The following is a 26,814-nucleotide window of genomic DNA, read 5'->3' as shown; positions in this document are numbered from 1 at the left end:
TGAGCCTCTTCCTGTGTTGTAAGTTCATTTGTATCATTTCTTTTTAGATTTCGCATATAAGGGATGTCATTCAATATTTCTCCCTCTTTGTCTGACTTAACTCAATATGACACACTCTAGGTCCATCCATGTTGCTGCAAATGGCATTATTTCATTCTATTTAATGGCCAAGTAAGATTCAATTGTTTATATGTCCCACATATTCTTTATCCATTCCTCTCCCAATGGACATCTAGGTTGCTTCCATGGCTTGGCTATTGTAAACAGTGCTGCAGTGAACATTGGGGTGCATGTATCCTTTTGGATCATGTTTTTCTCTGGATTCATGCCCAGGAGTGGGATTGCAGGGTCATATGGTAGCTTTGTTTATAGTTTTTTAAGGAATCTCCATAGTGTTCTTCATAGTGGCTTTACCAATTTACATTCCCACCAACAGTGTAGGAGGGTTCCCTTCTCTCCACACTCTCTCCAGGATTTGTTGTTTGTGGATTTTTTTGATGATAGCCATTCTGACCAGTATGAGGTGATATCTCATTGTAGTTTTGATTTGCATTTCTCTAATAACTAGCGATGTTGAACATCTTTTCATGTGCCTATTGGCCAACTGTATGTCCTTTTTGAAGAAATGTCTATTCAGGTTTTCTTCCCACATTCTTTGAATAGGTTGTTTGTTTTGATGCTCTTCAGCATCATAAGCTGTTTGTAAAATTTGGAGACTAATCCATTATAAGTCACATCATCTGCAAATTTTTCTCCCAATCTGTGGGTTGTCTTTTCATTTTGTTTATTGTTTTCTTTGCTGTGAAAAAGCTTTTGAGTTTATGTAGGTCCCATTTTTTTTCCTTTTTATTAGTTTGTCTCAGCTTTATGTATTCCCAACTTTTTTCAGGCTTTTTTAAAAAAAGCTTTATTATAGAGTAATACTGAGTATGTAGTTTTCAGCTTATTATTTTTACTTAATATACTAAGATTCATATTGTTACATATTCCTGAGTTAATGCATTTTGATGGCTGTGTAGTATTCCATGTGTGACTAAACTACAATCTTTCATTCTCCTGTCTCTGGACATTCTATCATGATTTCTGCTATCATGAAGAGCCCTCCTAGGAAAATTTTTATTCCTTTCTCTTGTTGTACATGTTCAGAGTTTTTCTTGGTTCTATATTTAAGTGTGATCTCTGCAAATTCATGTTCCCACCTCTGAAGCTCAAATCTGAATGCTTTCACTATGACAGAGGATCTGGGGTTAACTTGAAATAAAGTTCAGACATTTATTGAGCACCTGCTATGTAAGTTATTCTCACTATATTCATTCATTCAGCCAGTCATGCTACATTTAGTTAGCATAGTCCTTAGCATATGCTAAGGACTGGAGATAGAACAAAAGACAAGAAAACAAGACTTACAGAGTTGGGTGGGGAAATAGATATTACACAAATGGTTGCATACATATGCAATTACAATTTATATATAACTGAATTGTGCAGGTTAGATGTATAATAGAGACCTAATTCATTATTTTTAATAAATGTTACAGTATTTGTTTTTGGGTGCGCTGGGCCTTCATTGCTACACAAAGGGCCTTCTCTAGTTGCGGAAAGTGGGGGCTTCTCATTGTAGTGTGCAGACTTATTGCGGTGGCTTCTCTTGTTGTGGAGTACGTGTCCTAGGGCACACAAGCTTCAGTACTTGCAGCTGGAAGGCTGAGTTCTTGTGGCTCTCAGGCTCTAGAGCGCTGACTCAGTAGTTGTGGCGCATGTCCTTAGTCAGCCCAAGGCATGTGGAATCTTCTGGAATCAGGAATCAAACCCATGTTCCCTTCATTGCCAGATGGATTCTTAACCACTGGACCATTGTGGTAGTCCCTAGAGACACCTAGTTTAAACTCATGTGTTAAAGAAGGCCTCTCTATCAAAATTTAAAAAAAAAAAAAAAGGAAGGCCTCTCTAAGGAAGTGATCTATCACTATCAGCTAAGACTTGAGGAGGACTTGGCCAAGTGAAGAGCATGGGGAAGAGGATTTCAGGTGGAGGAAACAGGCTCTGATGCTGGGAAGTGTTAGGTGGTTTGGGAGAATAGAACACAAGTGCGTTCTGTGCCTGGTGAGCGAAGAGATGTGGTGGCAGGAGAGAGAGGCTGTGGCCAGATGGGACAATGCCATGGTGTCAGTGATGATGATGATGATAGCAGTTAACACTTACTCTGCACAGGTATTGTGAGAAATCCTTTGAAAGCTGAAAGAAAGAAATCTCTTTGAAAGCTGACCACTACTTGTGTTGTAGGGACTGTTCTTATCTCCCATTAACAGGAGGAAAGTAAGGGCCAGAAAAGCCAAGCAATTTGCCTAAGCTGACAAAGATAGCAAGGATTTTGAATTTCATCCAGACATAATAGACTGTCACTGCAGGGTCTAAGGCAGGTTACAGTTAAGACCTGGTCCCTGCCCTCCTGAAACTCTCTGAACAGGGGAAAATCAGACCTGACCGAGATCTGAGTAAAAGCACACCTCAGGGAGCAGGATTAGAAACCTGTGACATCCTTCAGACTAATAGGGAGAGAAATCTCTTTGTGTTGACCAAAGAGATCTGGGAAGACCTCCTGCTGAAGGTGAAATTGGTTGTAATTGTGAGAGGGAAGTAGACAGGTAACAGGTGATTTTGTCAAGAATCGACAGACATTCTAAGGGATGGCTTTAGGGAAGGTACTGAAATAGCATGGTCAAGGGAAGGAATGGTGGGTACTTTGCTGGATAGGAGAGAAGGAATCAGCAAAACTGCTCTTCGTGGTCTTTCTAAATTGTACAGTTTCCAATGACAAGTTGAGAAATTTATTTTTTCTTATTGTATTTTCTTTTGGGGGGCAGTGTCCTAACTGCTAGGCCATCAGGGAATCCCCAACTTGAAAAGTTTAGACTTAATTTTATAGGAGTGGGAAGCCACCAACAGGTCTGAACAGACAAGTGACTTAGGTATTTTTTTTTAAGTATAAGGTTGGTTTGGCCTGGTATATAGAACTAGAAAAGGGGGCCCAAGTAGGGGGCCATGAAGTCCATACTCTAGCAACTTAAAAAACCCAAACAAAAAGATCCTAACTTATCATAAAATAAATTGAACAAGATTAAAGAATTAAATAGAAGCAAATAAAATTAGAAGGTAATAAAATGAAATAGTATTCACCAACTTTCTACAAGTATGTTTGCAAAGTATAAACTTGTAAGATTTTAAATACCATAGAAGAAATCAGAAAGGAAAAGAATGAATTAGAAAAGGAAAAGTGATCATTTTGACTGCAAATTTATAACTTTGGTATATGTGTGTATAAATAAAAAAATAGATCCTCACTCCCTACCCCCTCTCACAGCCAAAAAAACAAATGGGTGTGCTGGAAAATACATTTGCAGCAAATATGATGATTTACAATCTTTTTGTACAACTATTAATGCAAAATAGTTTTAAAAAGAGGCTCCTCAATAGATAAAAGGGTAAAGGACAATTTCAGAGGAGGAAATATCAATATTAAGACTAAAACACATAGAACTATAGCAATTTAATTCTATTTAAATAGTATGACTTTTTGTCTATTAAAGTAACAAAGTTTTTTTAGTAAATTAAAAAAATAATATAACAGCTTTATTGAGATATAATTTGCACACCATACAATTCACCCAGTTAAAGTGTACACAATTCAGTGGCTTTTAGTATATTCTTAAGTGTTGTGCAAACATCACCAAAACCTATTTTAAAACATTTTCATCATTCCCCAAAGAAAACCTATACCCAATAACAATCACTCAGTATTTTCCCCCACTATCCCAGCCCCAGGAAACTATTAATTCACTTTGTGTCTTTTTAAGTTTACCTATTCTAAACATGTCATATAAATGGATTCATACAATATATGGTCTTTTGTGCCTAGCTTCTACCACTTACCAGAATATTTTCAAGTTTCATCCATGTTGTCTCATGTGTCACTGTTTCATTTCTTTTTATTGCCAAATATAATTTTTCATTGTATGAATATACTACATCTTATTTATCCATTCGTCAGTTGAGGGACATTTGGATATTTTTCTTCTTTTTGTCTGCTATGAGTAATGCTCTATGAACATTTGCATACACATATTTGATTAGATACATATTTTGATTTCTCTAGGATATATACCTAGGAGTGGAAATGCTGGGTCAAATGGCAACTCTATGTTTAACCTTTTGAGCAACTGCCAGACTTTTTTCTAAAGTGACTGCACCACTCTACAGTTCCACTAGTAATATATGAAGATTCTGATTTCTTTATATCCTCCCCAACACTTGTTATTGTCTTTTTTTTAACCATAACCACCCTGGAGTGTGCAAAGTAGCATCTCATGATTGTTTTGATTTACATTTCCCTGATGACTAATGACACTGAGCATCTTTTATTAGCCATTTGTGTATTTTCTTTGGAAAAAATGTCTATTCAGATCTTTTGCCCTTTTAAAGTTCCTTGAGTTTTTTTTTTGAGTTATAGTTAATGTACAATGTTGTATTAATTTCAACTGTACAGCCAAGTGTTTCAATTATATATATTCGTTTTCATATTATTTTATTTTAGTTGTAAGAATTATTTATATATTATAGACATAAGTCTTTTATCAGATATATTATTTGCAAATGTTGTCTCCCATTCTGTGGGTTGTCTTTTTGCTTTTTTGAGGGTGTTTTTTAAAAAATATTTATTTACTTGGCTGCACCATGTCTTCATTTCAGCATGCAGGATCTTCGATCTTTATTTGGCATGCAGGATTTTTAGTTGCACCAGGTGAGATCTATTTCCCTGACCAGGGATCAAACCTGGGACCCCACATTGGGAAGTCCCTGACGGTGTCTTTTGAAGCAGAAAAGTTTTAAACTTTGATGAAGTCCAAGTTATTTATTTTTTCTTTTGTTGCTTGTGCTTTTGTTGTACTTGGTAAACTTTGCATTGAAGTATAACATACAGAAAAGTACATCTATCATGAAAATGCAACTTTATAAATTTTCTCCATCTGAACACACAAACTGAACCAGCTGAACTGAGATCAAGAAGTAGAACATTACTAGCAACCTAAAGTCTTCCTCATGACCCTTCCCCATCATTTTCCCTCTCCAAGCATAACCACTGTCTTATTTTTTAATGCCATGATTGGTTTTATCTGTTTTTTGAAGTATATAAATGGAATCATACTAAAGAGGCAAAGATTTTCAATGGTCCTACCCAATACTGGGCAGGATGTGAAGAGACTTAGAATCTCATATACTTTGAGTAAACTAATCTCTCAGAAAAGCAACTTGTATCATTGTCCACAACGTTTGACCCACTAATTTCATTTCTGGGATTCACAGCATTAGCTATAGAAAGTTTGCAAACTCCAGAAAGTGATGGATAGGAGAATGGCTTGGTTAACTGTGGGATATCCTAACAATGGAATGCTATATAGCCGTCAAAATGATGCTTACCAAGAGGTTAAAAGAATGAAAAATAATTTATGATCAGTGTTAACTGAAAAAGTCAGATGATAAATTATCATTCTATAAATGATAGTACAAAATGGCTGCAATTCTGTAAAAGGTCCGTGCCTGGGGGAAAAATTATGTGGGGAGAAGGCACAATGGTGACAATTAGATGATTGCATTCTATGTGGACTTTTCTTCTCTTTGCCATTTTTCGGAGTTTCTTTAACCTACTCATGCTACCTTTATAACAACAAATACTAACCATAAAAGAGATGGAATCCTGGTGGGAAGTAGCAAAGACCTGAATGAAGGAGTATGTGTGGGACTGGGAGATAAGCAAGAGAACAGATACAATCTGGCTGCCTACTGAATATGGGGAGGGAGTAGAGGGGAAGGACGGAAGGCAACATTAAGGTTTGGAGGAACTGACAGGACACGTGTCATGAACAAAAATAGGGATCCCTGAAGTAATCACAGCACAGTGGTTCAGAGCACAGGCTCCTGCCAGAGACACCTCCTTTTTTGAATCCTGGGCCAACCGCTGATGAGTAGATAATCCTGAACAAGTTATTTAATCTCTTTGAGATGTTTCCTCATCTCTAAAATGGGGATAATATTAGTACCTGTCTTAGAGGATTGTTAGGAGGAGTAAATGACACAGAGAGTTTGGAAAATGCCTGGCACAGAGTAAACTTTCAGTAAAGATTACCTCTTGTGATATGCCCAGAGGCCCTGGGAGATGGGTGGGGGTAGGTGGAGTGGGGCTAAGACTTCTCAGTCCCCAGCCACCAGTCAGACCAGAAACGGTCCCTCCACCCCCCCTCTTTCAGCCTGCTCAGTGCCTGGAGGTCACCCTAGGAGATGCTCCAAAGCCCACAGGAGTGAGAATGGCTGGGATCCTGAAGTGGGAGGTGTGGAAGGATTGGTTTGAAGGAATGGGAGCATTGAGAGCTCAGGTCAGTTCAGTCATCCAGTTGTGTCTGACTCTTTGCTTCCTCACGGACTGCAGCACGCCAGGCTTCCCTGTCCATCACCAACTCCCAGAGCTTGCTCAAACTCATGTCCATTGAGTCAGTGATGTCATCCAACCATCTCGTCCTCTGTCGTCCGCTTCTTCTCCTGCCCTCAATGTTTCCCAGCATCAGGGTCTTTTCTAATGAGTCAGTTCTTCACATCAGTGGCCAAAGTATTGGAGCTTCAGCTTCAGCATCAGTCCTTCCAATGAATATTCAGGACTGATTTCCTTTAGGGTTGACTGGTTTGATCTCCTTGCTGTCCAAGGGACTCTCAAGAGTCTTCTCCAACACCACAGTTCAAAAGCATCAATTCTTTGGCACTCAGCTTTCTTCATTGTCCAACTCTCATGTCCATACATGACTACTGGAAAAACCACAGCTTTGACTACCTGGACTTTTGTTGGCAAAGTATTGTCTCTGCTTTTTAATATGCTGTCTAGGTTTGTCATAGTTTTTCTTCCAAGGAAGAAAGCTTTTAATTTTATGGCTGCAGTCACCTAAGAAATTGTAAATTGAGTAGGTCAGCCTAGCGGCAAAGCAGAGAGGCTCTGAAGCACCCCATCAGAGCCCTTCTGTCCCATGTTGGTACATCAGGATGCTTTCTGGATGATCTAAGGAGGGCACCGGCTTCCCCTGTGGCTCAGCTGGTAAAGAATTTGCCTTCAATGCAGGAGACCTGGGTTCGATCCCTGGGTTGAGAAGATCCCCTGGAGAAGGGAAAGGCTACCCACTCCGGTATTCTGGCCTTTAGAATTCTATGGATTGTATAGTCCATGGGGTTGCAAAGAGTTGGTCACGGCTGAGAGACCTTCACTTCACAAGGAGGGCACAGCTGAGGCAGTCTCCCATTGTCCAGGAGGTTCTGGCTAATTAGGTCCATTCTGTCTCACCACTCTGCCTCCTCTACCACTTAGACCCAGACTTGTGAGAGCTTAAAAAACAACGACAGCCAGTGGGACATGACAAGAAGATAAGGGGAGCTCCATTTGCAAGTTTGGCCTCCAGAGGCCGCCCTGCCACCACCCCTCCCCTCCCCCCACAGGAAGTAGGGTATGTGTATGGAGAGCTACCTGGATATCTGGCTGAAGCCGAAGACCACATTCCTTCCGGTCCCCCTCTCAGGTTTTGAGATGTGAGGCTGGCTACATAACTGTAGCTGGTGCTTGCCTTCATCTTCGATCTTGTAAACTTCTTGTCCTGATTTCACCAGCTGCTTAGGTGAGTTCTGCGGGTGCTGTTTGTTTCAACAGTCCAGTTCCCAGCACCACAAATCTGCCTGCTTCCTGCTGGGCATGAGCACACTGCTCTTGTTTGTTGTCCTTTCCCTACCCAGTACCCACTCCTCTCGTCTGAAAGCTAGTCCCTCAGGAAATTCCCATCATAGCCTGTAACCCCTCCCTGCCTTGTGCAACTTGCTCCCCACTTTTGTTGCAGGAAGGGGGACCCCTTCCAGGGCCCCAAACTGGGCTCTTGTCTAAACTCGGAAATGAATTGTCCTAGGAGACACATGTGCTGACAAAGCAAGAGATTTTATTGGTAAAGGGTACCCGGGTGGAGAGCTCTATAGGGTAAGGGAACCCAGGAGAACTGCTCTGCCATGTGGCTTGCAGTCTCGGGTTTTACAGAGATGGGATTAGTTTCCCGATTGTCTTTGCCCAATCATTCTGATTCAGAGTCCTTCCTGGTGGCTCACGCATTGCTCAGCCAAGATGGATGCTAACAAGAGGGATCCTGCGAGGTGGACGGACACGTGGTGCCTCCTTTCGACCTTTTCCGAACTCTTCCGGTTGGTGGAGGCTTATTAGTTCCATGTTCCTCACCTGGACCTCCTGTTGTAAAACAACTCATGCAAATGGTTACCAGGGAGGCTGGCCAGGATGGGCGGTTTCAGTCAGTGTGCTTCCCCGAACACTTTCACCTTCTGGGCCGCATCTCTCCAAGAAACATCCCCTTTCATTACATAGAACTCCCCGAACCCAGCCCCTGCCTGTACCCTGGTTCCTCTCATCTGCCTCTGATCCTTTTCCCATTTTTCTCTTTTATCCCGGACCCCTCACCTCCAGCCATCTTTTCCTAACTTCCACACCCCCAACTGCTCTCCACTGACCTTCTCAACCTTTCGGCACATTCTGACCTGCATTTGAGTTCTTGTCCCCTCTCCCTCCTGCCTGGTCTCCCCAGGGGCTGGAACATCCGCAGCTTATAAACAGTAAGCAGCTGCAGGAGACCATTTGCTACAGCAGCCATGCCCTCGGAAATAACATGTACAAACGCCTCTCCTTTCTCAAGTCCATTCTTCAGGCCCAGAGGGGACTTAACCCTCCCTCCACCCCTGGGAATTTCTCTCTGAGTCCTGGACTCTGATCCCACCCCCACTCCAGAATCCCAGCCTCCCAGAGAGCCTGAGTCATATATGGGAGTGTCAGATTCCAGGCATCACAGACACAGATGTGAGACATCAGCCCACCCAGTCGCATCTCTCTGTCCCTTCTCCTGATTTTTCTGGACAAGAAACTCTCTTCCCCCCAAATTTTCCCTTACTCCTGGTATCCTGACCCTGCCCCCTCTAACTCCCAGGATAGGGATATAAACACTATCTCCTGGAAAGGAGACCATCAGAAAAATCCAATCCAACCTGCTGGGCAAGATGGAAGCACCCTGCATGGAACTAGGAGGGGCTGGGAGAACTGGTGGCCAATTATCATCCTGTCTCCCCTGGATTTCAGGCCCTTGCTAGGGATCAGCATGTGAATCATCCTCCATGGGTATCTCCATTATGATTTTTTAACATCACCAAGCAATTCTTCCACACCAGTGGGGTGTCCTACACTATCTACTTGGAGATGGCATCCGATCCCACAAGTTAAGAGCTCAGTCCACTTTGGATGCCAATCATAAGTCCAGGTTGTGACCTGTGCTTCTGACTGACTGGTTATTGATCGAATGTTCCCATACCCCCCTCCTTGGTTTGATTAATTTGCTAGAGTGGCTCAGAGAACTTAGGGAATCAGTGTACTTAGGGAATCAGTGTACTTACTAGATTACCAGTTTATTACAAAGGATATTAAAGGATATGAATGAACAGAAGGTGAAGAGATATATATAAAGTTCTGGGAGGGTCCTGAACTCAAGAGCTCTCTCCCAGTGGAGTTTGGAGTACACCAGCTTTTTGTCTTGTGGATTCATTCTGGTTCACCAAGCTGGGAGCTCTCTGAATCCAGTCCCTTGGGGTTTTTTTTTAAACCTTATTACATGGACTTCAGTGGCTCAGATGATAAAGAATCCTCGCACATTGCAGGAGACCTGGGTTCAATCCTTAGGTTGGGGAGATTCCCTGGAGGAAAGCATGGCAACCCACTCCAGTATTCTTGTCTGGAGAATCCCTGTGGACAGAGGTACCTGGCATGCTACAGTCCATGGGGTCACAAAGAGTCAGGCTGAGTGACTTAAGTTTTTTTTTTTTTAATTATTATTATATAGACATGACTGATTAAATCATTGGCTATTGGCAATGGATTCAACCTCCAGTCCCTTTCCCTTCCCTGGAGGTCAGGGGTAGAACTGGAAGTTCCAATCCTCTAATCACTAGGTTTGTTCCCCTGGCAACCAGCCCCAAAATTAAGGTACTTTCTGAAAGTCACTTCATTAACATAAACTCTGGAGTAGTTGAAAGGGGGTTTGTTATGAATATCAAAACACATTTCTTAGACAGATTTATCAATTAAGAAGCTCCAAGGATTTTAGGAGTTCTGTGCCAGAAATGGAGATGAAGACCAACTAAACATTTCTTATTATAAATCACAATATCTCAGCATCAAAAGCCCATGCTGGAATCCTTTTCTGAGCAGATTGAGAGTAAGAAAAATAGGTTTTGGGGGGTGACTGTGGGCAGGTAGCCTAATCCAGGCTCAGCAAGAAGCAAGCCCACAGTGATAGCAGCTAGACCCCCCTAGCTGGATGAACAAATGCTTGGGAGGAAGGTGCAACCATAAGGCTTGCCTCTTGCTTCCACTCTATGGAGCTAGATCGTAGACATATTTTAACTGAGGACCAGTATAGACATCTACACTCAGCAAAGAACGATTCCATTTTGAACAACTGGCAGGTTGAGAAGAGAGATGGCATCTCAGTTATACTAAATGTATGTTCAATGATTCAAGCATTTTTCACACAACATGGACCTTATAAGCAAGCCAACTTCCAAACCTGATGCTCAACCATTGAAACAGCAAACAGTTCCAAACTGGCTGAGTGGGACTTACTGAGAGGCCAGCTCTACCTTATTTTCCAGATGATTGAAAGAATTTTCATGTTTTGGCTATATGATTTAATTTTTGACCTATATGTTTATTTTTAAAAATAATTTTATTTATTTATTTATTTTTGGCTGCACTGGGTCTTCATTGTTTTGTGTGGGCTTTCTTGAGTTGTGGTGAGCAGGGGCTACTCTTCATTACAGTGTGTGGACTGATTGCAGTGGCTTCTCTAGTTGTGGAGCACAGACTCCAGGTGTGAGGGCTTCAGAAGTTGCAGCATCTGGGCTCAGTTGTGATGTGCGGGCCCTGGAGCTCAGGCTCAGTAGTTGTGGCCAATGGGCTTAACTACTCCTCAGCATGTAGAATCTTCCTGGACCAGTACTCAAACTGGTGTCCCCTGTATTGACAGGTGAATTCTTATCCATTGTGCCACCAGGGAAGTCAGCTATGGGTTTACTTTAAAATCGCATCTCTTGGTATAGTATAATTCTGTTATAGTTACTTTGTGACCCTTTTTCCGTCATTTATCCTCTGAGCCTCCATTTTCTCCAATGTAAAACAGTTAGAGGAACTGACCTTAGAGATTCCTGCTGCTGCTAAGTCACTTCAGTCGTGTTCGACTCTGTGCGACCCCATAGACGGCAGCCCATCAGGCTCCCCCGTCCCTGGGATTCTCCAGGCAAGAACACTGGAGTGGGCTGCCATTTCCTTCTCCAATGCATGAAAGTGCAAAGTGAAAGTGAAGTCGCTCAGTCGTGTCTGACTCTTAGTGACCCCATGGACTGCAGCCCTCCAGGCTCCTCCATCCATGGGATTTTCCAGGCAAGAGTACTGGAGTAGAGATTCCTAAGGTTCCTAACTATTAGTGCCCTCCAAATGACATCTATAGAATTTACATCATACAAGTAATTCTTCCACATTCATTCCCTCTTTTAATCCTCAAAATTGTTCTATAATGTAGATACTGTTCCTTTTCCTCTTTTATGACTGAGTACATTGAGGCTCAGAGAGCTTGAGAAAGTTATTCAAGGTTGCACAGACAGTAGGTGGTAAAGGCAGAATTAAATCCTTGTGAGTTCATTTCCACTGTGTCCCCAGGTAACCTTTTAACAGTTGGGAGGAATGCCCTAAGTGTTAGCAGGGCAGGCCGGCTCTCTTGAAGGGTTGGGGCTAGTTAAAATGGAAGGATGTTATATTTTTCGTATGTACCTCCTTTGCTTTGTAAGTTTCAGTGCTCTTCAGCCTTTGTTCACATGCCTGTGTTTCCTAAGTACTCAGTTAAACTCCTGCTGCTAAGGCAGTCCACTCATGGCTGGGGGACCTATTCTGGAGCTGAGAGGGGTTTCCCAGGTCCACATGGGAGGGGAAGAGGTGATAACCTAAGGCCTGTAGGCCTGTCTCTTTTCTAGTTCCAGATCTTTCACCTGCTAGCCAAGGATCTAGCTTTCCTGTTTGCTGCTTAGTTTTCTCTGTAATATGGGCATCATAACTGCTGCTCTGTGGGCTTCAGACGGTCAGAGGAAGTAACTGACAGAAAGGTGACAGGGAGGTACTTTGAGGTGTGAAGTGCTCTTTCAATGTGTGTGTGTGTGTGTGTGTCTGTGTGTATTGAGGAGAGGTAGAAGTTATCCACAGAGTCTCCAGGGCTATAGCCCCAGCTAGGCCTGGCAGAGCTGTTCCTCCCCAGGCTGAGGTCAAAGCCAGGTCCTCTTCCCACTATCAACACCAGCGCTTGGGTCCTGTTTATTGTTCTCGGCTCCTCTCCTAGCAACAAAAGTGTTGAAGGTTTTGCAAGCAATGGGGACCTTGCCTCTCAGCTCACTAGGAAGAGGAGCCAGAGCTTCAGTGCACGGAGCTCTGCCAGCAAGTGCAAGTTCATTGCCTGAGTCTTGGCCTCAGCCTTAGCCTGGTAAGGGGGCCTCCCATAACCTTTAGCCTTTTACTGCTACCCTGAGATTGACCCAAAAAAGGTAGCCTCCACCCAAGATATACATCCTGTCCTTAGGGAGACCTGATGAGGAAGACCCAACCTCATACTTTCCCTGTGTATTAGCATTCCAGGGCTGCAGTAACAAATTACCAGAAACTTGTCTTTAAACAACAGAAATGTGTTCTCTCACAGTGCTGGAGGTCAGAAGTTCAAAACCAGGATGTTCACAAGGCTGGTTTGTTCCAGAGGGCTCTGAGGAGAATCCATCCCATGCCCCTTTACTAGCTTCTGGTCACAGTCAGCTATACTTGGCGCTTGTCCTGCTTCTGTCTTCACATGACATTCTCCTCCTGTGTCTTTGTGTTGTCTCCTTTTCTGCCTTATGAGAATGCTCATTCTTGGATTTAGGACCCACTCTAGTCTAGGACGATCTCCTTTTGAAATCCTTACCTTAATTAAATCTGCAAGGACCCTTCTTACAAATAAGGTCACATTCTGCTGGGAGGGATTGGGGGCAGGAGGAGAAGGGGACGACAGAGGGTGAGATGGCTGGATGGCATCACGGACTGGATGGACGTGAGTCTGAGTGAACTCCGGGAGATGGTGATGGACAGGGAGGCCTGGCGTGCTGCGATTCATGGGGTTGCAAAGAGTTGGACACGACTGAACGACTGAACTGAACTGAACTGAACTAAACTGAGGTTCTGGGTAGATGTAATTTTGGGGGCCATGATTCAATCCCCTACATGTGCCTCCAGTTTGATGAGGGAAATCTAAGCCCATTCTTAGAGAGTCATTGACTCTGAAAGGAGAAATCTCTTCCTACTTAAAGAAGCCCCTCTTTTCTTGTTTCCTTTTGGCTGCACCCTGTGCAGTGGGATCTTAGTTCCCTGAACAGGGATTGAACCTACAGCCTCAACAGTGATGAAGTTCTAACCACTGGACCACCAGGGAATTCTTAAAGAAGCCCGTTTGTGATGGGGAATTTGATTCAAGCGTGATCACCAGAGCCTTTAAACTGAGAAAAGCACACAGATGCTGGTGGCAGGAAAGGGTCAGTCAGGTTACTGTTCTCTGTAGAATGAGGTGACGGTGTTGTGTCCATCGTACAAGGATTTGGAGAAGGAGTAAGGGGGAGTTTCTGCCTTCACCAGACAAGTGAGGCAAGGAAGGCCCAAGGTCTTAGTCTTTGCCCACCCGGTTTTTCTTCCTTTCGCTTCCAGATGTTAATTAACTGATGTCAGTGTTAAATACTTTTTTGAATGAACTCCTATATGATCATTAACAAAGTAGGACTGTTCCTGACAATGGTAGGTGTCTTAATATACTGGGGGAACCATCAGGGTTAAAAAGATCCAGAAGGGTTTATTTTGCCAAACCAGGCTAGCTCCCTGCGCTCTGTTTCTTCCTTACTTCCTTATTTACAAGGGCCTAGCCATTCAGCTGGGTCTGTTTCTTTTCAACTCTGGGGATTCGCTTCCTGAACTGAGAGCCATATAAACCTTGTAGTTGGTACTACCATGCCTCCTTTCTTCTTTTCCACAAATAGAAGAGCCTCAGGTTGCTAGCTACCCATTTAATCTCTGGGGATCCTCACATCTCTAGGCTGGATGCTGAAGGGGGCCACCAGCTCTCCTCACATCTCTTAGCCTCCCCTTAGTTACGATCTCCCCAAAGACAATTGCATGCCACCTTTTCCTTTCAAAAAGTTTTTACAGTTGATTACTGTATGGAAAGAGGGCCAAAGCCTGAGGTAGGTTTGAAAATTTCAGAAACCTGGGAAACTTCTGCCAACTCTGATCCATGGAATGAAAGGGCTGATAGCCTCTCCTCTTGGGTCTGGCCTGAAGACACCAACTAGGGTAATCATTCATCTTCCCTTTAACTCTGTATGGCTGGCTGTATTTTGAGCATTTCCCAGTTAGTTTTTCTCACCTCTGTATTTCTTCGGCTGCATGCAGAAAAAGCCCCTTTATGGAGTGATTTTTTAGAAGAGTAGTCAAAAAGGTCCCGGTAGGGTCAACTTCTAATCCCCCCCTTTCCTAAAATTGGTTGCATAGATTTTGAGTTAGTGAAACTTGGAACACCAGTAAGGGACCCACAGTCTCTTCATGGTATCCCAGAAAGAGGGGATAAGAAGGCGCAGACATTGTGGCACATGTAGGGTGGGTACCCCCCCAGCTCAGATCCTGCTTTTGTACTACCACTCCATTTCCACCACACCACCCAGATGTGAACACCCAGGTGGAGAAGATTGAGATGTCAACAGAGTTTATAATACAGAAGATTTGTTGAATTCAACTTTTAAGAATTTCAGTGTACTGATAGACTCAGTGGATTTGATCGTCAATATGCATAAGCTCAGAATCCATTACGCTGAGAGATGGGGTGTGAGAGGTGTGAGGAATGAAAAGAGATGCCCAGGGTTTGACGGGATGGTGATTGGGAATTGAAGCTGGGCACAGAGGTGGGAAAGGCAGGGCAGACTTGGGACAAACTGACAATTGTTCGGTCTTTTTTTTTTTTTTTTGCCAAGTTTTAGGGTTTTATTAATACGAACAAAATGTGTGCACGAGGTGTCCACACAAGTCATTTTCTTGGCTATGCAGCCTGGCGTTAGGCTTGGGGACTCTGATGGCCAGCTGGGCTGCTCTTTCCTCAGTGGTTCTCCGGTCCTTGGAGGAGATATTGTGAGCAGTCTTGGCACAGGAAGATTTGTTGAACATTAGTAGCACCTCAAGTTGCTTGAGGTTATAGACCAGGCAGGAACTTCTGGAAGCCACTGGGCAGCATGTGCTTTGTTTTCTTGTTGGCCCGTAACCAATGTTAGGCATCAAGATGTGGCCCCTGAATCTCCTGGGCAGCCTAGTATCAATGCCCCTGGATTTCCCCCAGTTTGCTTAATTTTGACATATCCATCTGACTGGTGCCAGATGAACTTCTTGGTCCTCTTTTTGATGATCTTGGGCTTCATGAGGGGTATGAGGGTGGCCAGGATGCCAAGTAGGAGATGGCTGCCACCTTCATAGGCAGCACCCAGGGAGAAGAGCTCCCTCTTGCTTTCCTGATGTCTCCTCAGCTGTTCCCAAAATGTGAAATGAAGGCGAATCTTCCCAAATATAAAACTTTTTGAGAAGCACAACTTCAAAACTGAGGCTCTAGGCTGCTCTTAGTGCCAGCCTCATGTGGTTAAGGGTGGGACAATGCCCACTTTTCCTGGGTACAAAACAAAAATAATAGCAACTGTGAGAAGACTGTGTGTCACCTTGGAATCTGAGTAGTTGCCAAAGCCCGAGGACCTGAAACCTCTGAAAGACCTGGATAGTCTGCTTCCCTAGAACCTTTAGCTCAGGGAGGCCCAGATGAGGTGGACTGACCTCATTCTTGGTGAAGGCCACCCCCTGCTCACCCTTCCTCAGCTCTTCACAATTCCTTCCCTTTTCCTTTATTTCCCAGATAATGGAAACCTCTGGGAGACCAAATCTAGACTAGCTGTCCCACTGGCTCTGGCTATGATTCTGGTGAGAGGCCCCAAGGGACCCCTCTCTGCTCTGTCCTCCATCCTACAGCAGTCACTCTTGAGAGCATCTAGCATCTTCTGCCTTCCAGAGTGAGAGTCTTTCCCCGCCTCCTCCAGGTCCGTCTCCCCCTTCCTGTCTGTGTCTCCTCTCTCTCTTCTCCTGGTCCAACCTCATCCTCTTACTCATCTCTCTGCCTCTGTCCTTCTTCACCTTTGTTCTTGCTCCTGTGTAGCAACCTTTGGAGCAGGCCCAGGCTCTCCCTCTGGGAACTAGAGCAGAAAACACCTCAAGGCTTCGACCCACAACTGGTGAGGGACCCCGGTCACTCAGCCCTGACCTCACAGCCTGATTCAGCTTCCCTCTCCACCTGAATTTTTGTTTACCAGCAGAAACGGGGATCCATGCAGTAATAGTATGGCAGTTTACAGTTCACACACATGGTCCATTAGCTTTGAAATTGTGAGTCTCAAAAAGTTTTATATTTGGGAAAATTTACCTTCATTTCACATTTTGAGCATAAAGTGGGACTTTATTGATTTTGAATAAAATCTGGCATCTTTTTCCTATATTTCAAATTCATATAAAATACAGACACCCTATGCCTTCCGAGAAAACTCTGCTGTGCCCTCAACTTCCTCTTTGGTTGGATCAAATTATCCAGGTCAGTCTGGTAGCTGGGGCAGTTTCCACCCTGGACAAGAAGCATCCTGGCAGCTCAGGTTCCTCCCTCTTCTGGAATAGTATCTACTAGGACCCTGTCGTAGTACAAGACCAGGATCCCTTCCCCTCTCCCCTATGATTTTGCTCCCTGAATTCTATCCTGACCCCCTCCTTTTCCCTTGCCCTCAAAAAAACCTTAATTTACCACCTTCAGAGGCTTCCTCAGTCGTTAGTCCAGAAATGGGCAAGTGTGTGCATTGAGGCTTCCCAGGTGGCAAAGGTAATGGGTGGAGCTGGCAATGATGAGAATAACCACCAGGGGGAGCCTGTACCTAAGAAGAGACTGAGTGGGGCCCTGGGGAGCCACAGTGAGGATTTGTCTTCCCCTTTTTTCAGGGTAGTGCGAGTGCCAGCCATTCCAGCCTTAGGTGGCTCCCTATGGAGCTGGGAGTCTACAGCTACTTCCTCCCCACTGTCTGACTCCTTCTTTTTCCCTGACCATGCAGGGAAAGTGTGGCTGGGTCAGGATATGGGAGGAAAACTGAGTGGTTTGGATACTGCCTACTCTGGCCACCAATTTCTTACAGGCCAGATGCAGAGAAAGCGGTGGGCTTTGATCTCTGAACTTGGCAGGTTGGAGAAGACTTGGGTTGCGGTAGTCCTGTGTTCCAGTCACTGGGTGGCACAGAAGCTGTGGTCTGTGTCTAAACAGTGAACCCCCTGGTGAGGCAATGGAAAAGTGGGTGGGCAGTAGGGAGATGACAAAAGGAGGCAGGGCTCCATGGGAGTATGTGCAGGTAGAGGAGCCTCAGGATTTGCTTCCTCTCCTTTGCCCAGACTGCATTCTGGTCTTGCCTAACTTAGTTTCACCTTCAAGTTTTCCAGAGACTACAGCCAAGTGACCTTGAAAGAGCACCAGAGATGAGGCACACCTGTGGAAACATGACTACTCACTGGTCTGGGAGCCTCATCTTCACCTCCCCAGGGGCCTCAGGCCTTCCTGCCACCTCCTGCCCGGGGACCTTGTTGTTTAGTCACTTAGTCAAGTCTGTCTCTACTCTTTCGTGACCCCATTGATTTAGTCTGCCAGGCTCCTCTGTCCATGGGATTCTCCAGGCAAGAATACTGGACTGGGTTGCCATTTCCTTCTCTAGGGCATCTTCTTGACCCAGGGATTGAATCCATGTCTCTTGCTTGGCAGGGGCATTCTTAACTACTGAGCCACATGTTTAAAACCTTCAGCCTCAGAATTTCCCCCTTTACCCAGGCACCCAAGATGAAGGACCTTAGCTCCTAAATCCCGTATTTCCCCATGTCCCAATATCCCTATCTAAGGACTCTACTTTTTTTAAAATTTGACTGCGCTGGGTCTTAGTTACAGCATATGGGATCTTTGATCTTGCTTGTGGCATGTGAGATCTTTAGTTTTGGCACGTGAAGTGTTGCAGCTTGTGAGATCCAGTTCCCTGACCAGGGATTGAATCCAGGCCCCCTGTATTGGGAGTGTGGAGTCCCAGTCACTGGTCCGCCAGGGAACTCCCCTCTCTCCACTCACCTACCTGTAGCCCTCTGACTCAGGGGCCAACTTTCTGATGGTCCTCTTGCACACTCCACCAGAACCCAGTCACACAATATTTGCATCCCTGAACTGTACTCCAAAGTCCTGAGACAAGGTTGAGGGTTGCTTCACCCCACTCATTGGAGCTGGGGCATGAGCAAGGACAAGAGCACTCAAGCAGCAAGTCTTTAAGAGCAGGTGGAAGTTCCCATCTAAGCCCAGCTGCTCCCCTCAGAGCTGCCAGGCTGGGTGGCTCCCCTACTTGTGTGTGTACTAAATGCTAATTCGCTTCAGTCGTGTCTGACTTTTTATGCTCCTATGGGCTGTAGCCTGCCAGGTTCCTCTGTCCATGGGGATTCTCCTGGCAAGAATATTGGAGTGGGTTGCCATTTCCTCCTCTAGAGGATCTTCCTGACCCAAGGATTGAACTTGCATCTCCTGCACTGGCAGGCGGATTCTTTAACACTGAGCCACTGCAGGTACTAGCTGAGAACAAAGCCAAGTGGCAGTCCTTACCTTGGGCCCAAGCCATGGACAAGGGATACCTGGGGAGTCTGGGATGATGCTGAGTAGCAGCACCCAGAGTCCCACCCTAAGCCCAGAACCCAGCTGAGGAGTCCCTTGCGTAGCAGCGGGTAGAGGGCCAAGGCCTCTTCAAAGGGGGTCCTGCTAACTAAATCCAGAGGGTCAGAAATCTGTGCTGGAGGTGCTCTTGTTTCTTGGTTTAGACAGTCAGCCTCCAAGCAACCCTGCTCCAGTGACTTTTGTTACTAAGCCAGAAGTCTCTGCAGATAGCTCTCCTGTTTGTGGTCAACCTTCCCTTTAACCAGGAATCCTAGGGAGGACAAGCATGGCCCCAGGGCCTAGCACAATTCCTACTTAGGAACAGAAGGGTCTTGGGGAAAGGAAGCGTGAACCTTGGCAAATCCCCCTCCTCACTACAGGCTAGAGGAAGAATGAGCCAGGAATGAGAAGTGCTTTCAAGCCCAAGCCAGCATCAGCTGTAGGGCTATATAGTGAGGAAATGAGTGAGTGAGTGAGTGAGTGAGTGAAGTTGCTCAGTCATGTCCGACTCTTTGTGTCCGACTGTAGGGGTATACAGTAAGGTGGTTCAAATCTTAGAGCTCCTACTTTCTAGTTGACTGACCCTGGTCAAGCAGTCTTTCTAAATCTGTTTCCTCATCTGTAAAATGGGGATTAGTACTTTCCTGATGGGGTTATTAGAAACATTATAAAAGACAGACTATTTAAAGACTAGCAGAGTACTCATATAAATGTTAATTATTAATATTTTCATTATTGGAAGTGGCCACTTTAGCCAAAAGTTCAGATTCAACCACTCCCTCTATGACCAACTCTATGAGGCCCTTAGCTGTTCAAAAACACACCAACTGCGTATGCGTTTCTGGAGTGTTTTCCAATACCAACCATCAGTTCTCTGTGGACATCAACTGGGTGTCCTGCAAGTCAACTCAGTTCTGATACTAACTACATGGAGTTAGCATAGGCCCCACAGGTTAAGGGCTCAATTCCACAAGACCACCTTCACTTCCAATGCCAGTCACAAGCCACTGATACTTCTGACTGGCTGGCTATAAATTGGGAGTTCCCATACTATAAATCAGGCTTCCCTGGTGGCTCAGCTGGTAAAGAATCCACCTGCAATGTGGGAGACCTGGATTTGATCCCTGGGTTGGGAAGATCCACTGGAGAAGGGAATGGCTACCTACTCCAGTGTTCTGACCTGGAGAACTGCGTGACTATTCCATGGGGTTGCAGAGTCAGACACAACTGAGCAACTTTTACTTTCAGTTTCATGCTATAAATTGGTTTGACAATTTGCTAGAATAGTTAACAAAACCCAGGAAAATACTTATGTTTACAGGTTTATTAAAGGATACAACTGCCAGATGGAAGAGATGCACAGGGCAAAGAATTGTGTGTGGGGTGTGCATGGGGCTTCCATACCCTCTCTGGGTGCATCACTGTTCCAGCACCTTAGTGTGTTCACCAAGCCAGTTCATCAAATTTCCCTGTTCAGGAGCTTTTATAGAGCTTAATCTCTAGTCCCATTCCCCTCCCAGGAGGCTGAGGATGGGCTGAAGCTTTCAACCCTTTCACCACTTAGTCTTTCTGCTGACCAGCCCTTATCCTGATGCTAGGGGTCCCCACTTTTAGTAGCAGTATAAATTTACCTTATTAGTATAAATGCAGGTTTGATATAAAGGAGTTTGTTATAACAAAGACACTTCTTTCACGCATACCACTAGGAAATTCTACGAGTTTTAGAAGCTCTGTGCCAAGACAGAAACCTAAGGACAAAAACCAAACATGTTTATTATACCATTATATATATATATATATATATATATATATACATATATATATATATATACACGTATATATATATATATACACACACATATACATATATATATAAACCCCTCAGAAGAGAGAAGAGTATTGCACACACAAGTCCCACTCTGGCTCCTCCAACTCCTAGGCACCTTTCCCTGATCACTGTGTCCTAGAGACAATTTTCAGCCTGTGTCAGTCACATAGAGACCCTGTCCAGATGGTGCCCAGGCCTCCAGGCCTGGGTGGTCTGATGCCTGGAGGGCTGACACCCGAGGTGGGGTGGGGGGTGGAGTGTCTGGGTCCCATAGAATGTCCTCATATAAGCTTAGAACTGGGCCAGAGGCTCGTCCTTGAGTCCCAGTCTGCTTCAGCAGGGCTCTGAGCAAGCCCACAGTGAGAGGGGGCTCTGCCCCAGGCTCAGGGAATGGGGCAGGGGGCTCCAACTCATCTGGGAGGTATGTCCGCAGTAGAAGCAGGAGTTCAGCTGGCGCTAGGTCTGGTGGGCACAGGTGGCAAAGGAGGGGGAGGTGAGCGTCAAGCCGGCGATGCCGGGCAAATTCGGCCAACAGCAGTTTGAAGATCTCACTTCGAAGCAGGGGGCTAGAGGGGCTGAGGGCCAGGCCAGCCTCTAAAGCCCGTTCCCACTGTTCCTTTTGCACCAGCTGCCCCACAGCTTGGAGCACAGCTTTGGGCCGCCCACTGCCCAAGAGTAGGTCTAGCTCCAGTGCTTCAGGCCTAGTCCCCTCCTCACCTAGTACTGCCAGGGCTCGGCGATAGAGGGGCAGCCCTGGGCCTCCTGCTCCCCAGCCAGGCCCCCCCTGTTGCTGGGCCAGCTCCACAAAGGGTGGCAGCCATTGTGGCTCCAGCCGGCAGAGGCACTGGCACAGGAGTTCAAACGGGGGCAGTATGCCATTGGGTGGTTCTTTTCCAGCTGCTGTAGCCCCCAGTACCTTCTTCCACACATCCGGGGGAGCGTGGGACTTCAGATGGCCATTGCCATCTGGCTGGAGCTGCAGGACCCTGAGGATGGCACCCCAGGCTGCTGTAGGGAGGGCTTGGAAAATGGTGTTGAGCTGGGCCAGCTGGTCTCCTATCAACTCAGTCCTCAGCAGCCGTGCCACTTCATGCTCTGCCAACTCAGTCCAGCCAGCCTCCTCCTCATCCCCAGCCACAAGCTGGGCTTTGAGCTGTTCTAAGCCCCGGTAATCCCGAAGCTCGGCCCTCAGTGTGGTCAACAGTGCTGATGGGGACACATGGCCCTGGAGGATGGATGCCAGGGCCTGAGGTGCTCGGAATGTGCTATTGTGTCGCAGTTCCTCTGGGGTGAGCTGGGCACCCCACAGGCTCCGTCGCTGGTAGTACTTGCAGGCCTCCTCAAACACCATATCTTCAGCTGAAGGCAGCTCAAGGCTTTGTGGGGTTTTCCAGCCTACTTGAAACAGACCCACAGCTGAAAGTAAACGAAGACCCCCTCGAGCCTCCAGCTCTTCCTGATCTTCCATGCCAGGGGCGGGGGTTTCCAGCAGATGTACTCGGTCTGTACTCAGGATCTTCCTCTCCAGCAGCTGCCCACTGCCCATGTCCAGCAGTTCCAATGTGGAGCCCAGCACACAGGCCAGAGTGCCATGAAATGTGCCCAGTGCTGCAGACCCTGCCAGGCTGGCAGGTGCCTCCTGCACGGTGCCAACAGTCCGGGAGCCACCGTGGGGCTGTACCAGGCTCACAGTGCCCCTGAAATCAAGCCACATCAGGCCCTGGGGAGTTGGGGCCCAGGTATGTACAGTCAATGGCTGCCTGGGGGACAGCAGTCCAGGAAGGCCTCGGAGCAGGGTCCTGAAGTCCCATGTATCTCCTCTTCCAGGATTCAGGCTTTTACTGTGGGAGAGGCCAAGACATGGGGCAGCCACCACTACCTTGCCCTTGCTTGGGCTCCAGATGAGCAGAATATGACCCAAGCCAGGCCAGGTGTTGACAGTGGGCACAAGGAAGAGGTCCTTGCGGGAAGTCAGCAGCCCGAAAGCGGGGCAGTGGTGCAGCAGTATGTGCGTACTGCCCAGGTTGGTGCCGGCCTCACCGCTGGGCTCGAGGGTCCTGACGCACACACAGTGGCTAAAAGCCACTGCAGGAGGCCCTAACGGGCCCTCAGCGCCGGCCTGCCGCTCCTCGCACCACACCAGGCGGCCTCGGGGCGCCGCCACGGCCACCACACGGGCTCCATCTCCAGGACACAGCTCGGTGCTCTGCAGCAGCCTCCAGCCGGGCCCCACCCCCGAGCCCCACACCTCGACTAGGCCACTCTCCCACACTAGGACTAGCGCGGATCGCGCCGGCCACGGCAGGAGGAAGGCGTCTAGCGGTGAGGGCTGGCCAGGCGGCCAGGAGCTTTCCAGCTCCGCACCGGGTCCACGCACCGCGACCAGCAGTTGCGGGGCTGGTGACCCCGGAGGTCGCAGCAACAGTAGGTGGCGGCCGTCTGGGCTGCAGCGAACTCGGACGGCTGGGTCCCCGGCTAGCAACTCCCGGAGCCGGGCCGCGCCGCTGAAGTTGCTCAGATCTGAGAGCAGGCGCAGAGTCCCTGCACGCTTCATGATGTTCTCTGCGCCGGAGCACGCCTAGGTCCGCCGCACCGTAGGGCAAAGCCCGTCTCTCAGTCCCGGGTTCCCGCGGGAAGTCGAGGATGGGGTTGAGACTTCCGTCCCGGGTCGACTAGGCGAGCCAAGGCCGGGCTAAGACTCAGCCCCGCCCAGCCCCGCCCCTCACGGCTAGCTCGAGACCTGCGCCTGTTTTACGCCCAGCCGGCAAAACACCGCCCATCAAGGGGCGGGGGCGCTACAGGGGCATAGGAGGAGCCGCGAGAGCACCCAATGGTCTCAGAGTCTCCGATCTCGCCGGCCCTGGGGCCGCTTTCGGAGGCCTACTGCCTCAGGCCCCAGGAAGCCGGGAAGTGGCCCAAAGAATCCAGATTCCAGCCCTTTCAGCCTCCAACTCCCAACGCTTCCCTTCCCTCCAAGTCACGCTCTCTCATTCCAAAATTGGAAAATTCATGAAATTTTTTATTGAGCACCTACTAAGTGCCTGGCTCTGGCGAGACAACCCCGAACAAAAGAGAAAACCTCAGCTTCATGGAATGACAATCTAGTGGAAAAAACAATAGCTAGTACTTTCTTAGAACGGACTGTGACCCCCACCCCCTTTTAAAGATGAGGGAAATAAAACACAGATAGATAAAGTACATTGACCAAGATCACACAGCCATTAAGCAGTAGAGATAGAGGTAGGATTTCAACCACACACAATCTGGGTCTAGGGTCATTGCACCAAATCATTCTATCAACAACCCATCCAAACTAACATTTTGCTAGAAAACAAAATTAAAACATACTTTAATGGTACTGAGTCTGTGTGTAATCTCTTCAGTTCAGTTCAGTTGCTCAGTCATGTCCGACTCTTTGCGACCCCATGAATCGCAGCAGGGCTAGGCCTCCCTGTCCATCACCAACTCCTTGATTTAACTCAGACTCATGTGCATCGAGTTGGTGATGCCATCCAGCCATCTCATCCTCTGTCGTCCCCTTCTCCTCCTGCCTCCAATCCCTCCCAGCATCAGAGTCTTTTCCAATGAGTCAAGTCTTCACATGAGGTGGCCAAAGGACTGGAGTTTCAGCTTTAGCATCAGTCCTTCCAAAGAAATCCCAGGACTGATCTCCTTTAGAATGGACTGGTTGGATCTCCTTGCACTCCAAGGGACTCTCAAGAGTCTTCTCCAACACCACAGTTCAAAAGCATCAATTCTTCACTTCAGTACCTACAAACTGACATGCAAGAGTTCTCTCCATCCCAGATTGCCTTCTCAGGTGCTGTAGGATTCTTCTGTCCTCCAAGTCCAGCCCCTGTTTCATGAGCCTTGCCCCTCCTTCCCTTTCCACACAACTGCCCTGAGAATTGCATCCATATCTGTTTCATCAGCCTCATTTTGTCCTCTTGCTCTCAGCATGGAGAAGGAAATGGCAACCCACTCCAGTATTCTTGCCTAGAGAATCCTGTGGACAGAGGAGCCTGGTGGGCTGCCATCTATGGGGTCGCACAGAGTCGGAAATGACTGAAGCAACTTAGCAGCAGCCGCAGCTCTCAGCATAGAAACACTCCCCAGTTTGTCCTGTTTTGGAAGTCACTCTTTCATTCTTATCTCCTGAAACTGTCACCTCGATTACTCCCTCTCCCTTCACAGTCAAGTTTCTTGCAGATTTAGCATTTGTTGTCTCTAATTTCTCCCCTTCATTTCTCAAACCACTACTTATCAGAAGCAGATTTTCCTGAGGTCTCCAAGGTATTTTTATTTCCTTTTCTCTTTGAGACATTTGACAACTTCCTTACTGAAAGTCTCTCCTGTAGTTTCCACAGCATTTTCTTCCCACTCTAATTTCCCTCCTTTTTAGATAGTACTATCTTCAGAACTTTGTCATTGGTTCCTCTTTCTCCACCATCCTTTAATTGCTGGTTTAAAGTTCTGTTTGGGGTCCTTTTCTCTCTGCCTCACCCCCTCATTATTACTTTTTAAAAACCCTCTTCCTAGACCATTTCTTTCCTTCTTGTGGCTTGAACTGAAGAAGGAATTCATAGGGCCTGGACTCCATCTTAGGCCTGTTCATGCTGATCATGCTCAGCCACCTTTAATGGACTCTGAACTCTGTGTTTAGTGCCTATGAAAACAACAGAAGGATAAGACCCCCCTCCAGGCAGGGGAACCTTGAAGATCATATCTAGGTTACTCATCGCCTAAGAGAAAGCATACACTAATTACCCCTTCCTCCAGACAGGCCATTAATTTTTCTGTATCTATTGGAGTGTAACCTCAGGTTTATTGATTATTGGCTAACTGTTTGACTGTTTGAGCACATGAGCATATAGCACATGAATCATGGGGTTATTGGGATTGTATTTTCCTTGGTTTATGTAAGTCTCAAGGAATTTGGAGTGGTGGGTTCAGACACATACACGTGGGGTATAACAGATTTTCTCAAATGCTGGTCAGGGTCCTTGGCTAAGAGGAGACTCTGCCTTGGGCCCGCCGGTGTAATAAACTGTACTCCACTATCTGCATTGTCCTTCTGAGTGAGTTTGTTTCCTGGAACGCGTGGCTACAACAGAACCGTTACCACTAGGACAATGGCTCCAAAATATTTATCTCCAGCCAAGATATCTCTGCAGAGTTCCAACAGAAGGTATCCAAATGTCTACTAAATACTTTTGCCTGGATATTTAATGGACATTTCCTAAAACAGTGGGAACAGTGTCAGACTTTATTTTTTGGGCTCCAAAATCACTGCAGATAGTGATTGCAGCCATGAAATTAAAAGACGCTTACTCCTTAGAAGGAAAGTTATGACCAACCTAGATAGTATATTCAAAAGCAGAGACATTATTTTGCCAACAAAGGTCTCTCTAGTCAAGGCTATGGTTTTTCCAGGAGTCAAGTATGGATGTGAGAGTTGGACTATGAAGAAAGCTGAGCGCTGAAGCACTGATGCTTTTGAACTGTGGTGTTGGAGAAGGCTCTTGAGAGTCCCTTGGAGTGCAAGGAGATCCAACCAGTCCATTCTAAAGGAGATCAGCCCTGGGATTTCTTTGGAAGGACTGATGCTAAAGCTGAAACTCCAGTACTTTGGCCACCTCATGTGAAGAGTTGACTCATTGGAAAAGACTCTGATGCTGGGAGGGATTGGGGGCAGGAGGAGAAGGGGACGACAGAGGATGAGATGGCTGGATGGCATCACCAACTCGATGCACATGAGTCTGAGTTAAATCAAGGAGTTGGTGATGGACAGGGAGGCCTGGCGTGCTGTGATTCATGGGGTCGCAAGGAGTCGGGCACGACTGAGCGACTGAACTGAACTGAAACATCATCTTCCTCCCCAAATTTGCCGATTTCAGAATTTGCCATATTTAAAGAAACTGCTAATTCAACTTGTATCCAGTAGACTCCTGATACAGGTTCCTTTCGCTAATTTCTTTGTCGCGGTGCATTTCGGGAAACGTAGTCTTT

At 46.4% G+C, this 26,814-nt stretch overlaps 1 protein-coding gene and 1 pseudogene across 1 annotated transcript; both read right to left on the bottom strand.

The window, feature by feature from the left end:
* Positions 1-15,223: 15,223 nt before the first annotated feature.
* On the bottom strand, positions 15,224-16,056 carry LOC138427930 (large ribosomal subunit protein eL32-like; annotated as a pseudogene).
* A 4,230-nt stretch (positions 16,057-20,286) lies between these two features.
* On the bottom strand, positions 20,287-23,496 carry HPS6 (HPS6 biogenesis of lysosomal organelles complex 2 subunit 3). Its single transcript, XM_069567244.1, has one exon. It carries the CDS (start codon positions 23,357-23,359, stop codon positions 20,954-20,956), a length of 2,406 nt encoding a protein of 801 aa, XP_069423345.1. The 5' UTR covers positions 23,360-23,496; the 3' UTR covers positions 20,287-20,953.
* Between the last annotated feature and the right edge of the window lie 3,318 nt (positions 23,497-26,814).

This window comes from Ovis canadensis, chromosome 22 (genome assembly GCF_042477335.2).
Source record: "Ovis canadensis isolate MfBH-ARS-UI-01 breed Bighorn chromosome 22, ARS-UI_OviCan_v2, whole genome shotgun sequence".
In the NCBI taxonomy this organism is placed as follows: domain Eukaryota; kingdom Metazoa; phylum Chordata; class Mammalia; order Artiodactyla; family Bovidae; genus Ovis; species Ovis canadensis.
The sequence above is the reverse complement of the archived record's forward strand: the minus strand, read 5'-3'. Positions and strand labels throughout refer to the sequence as shown.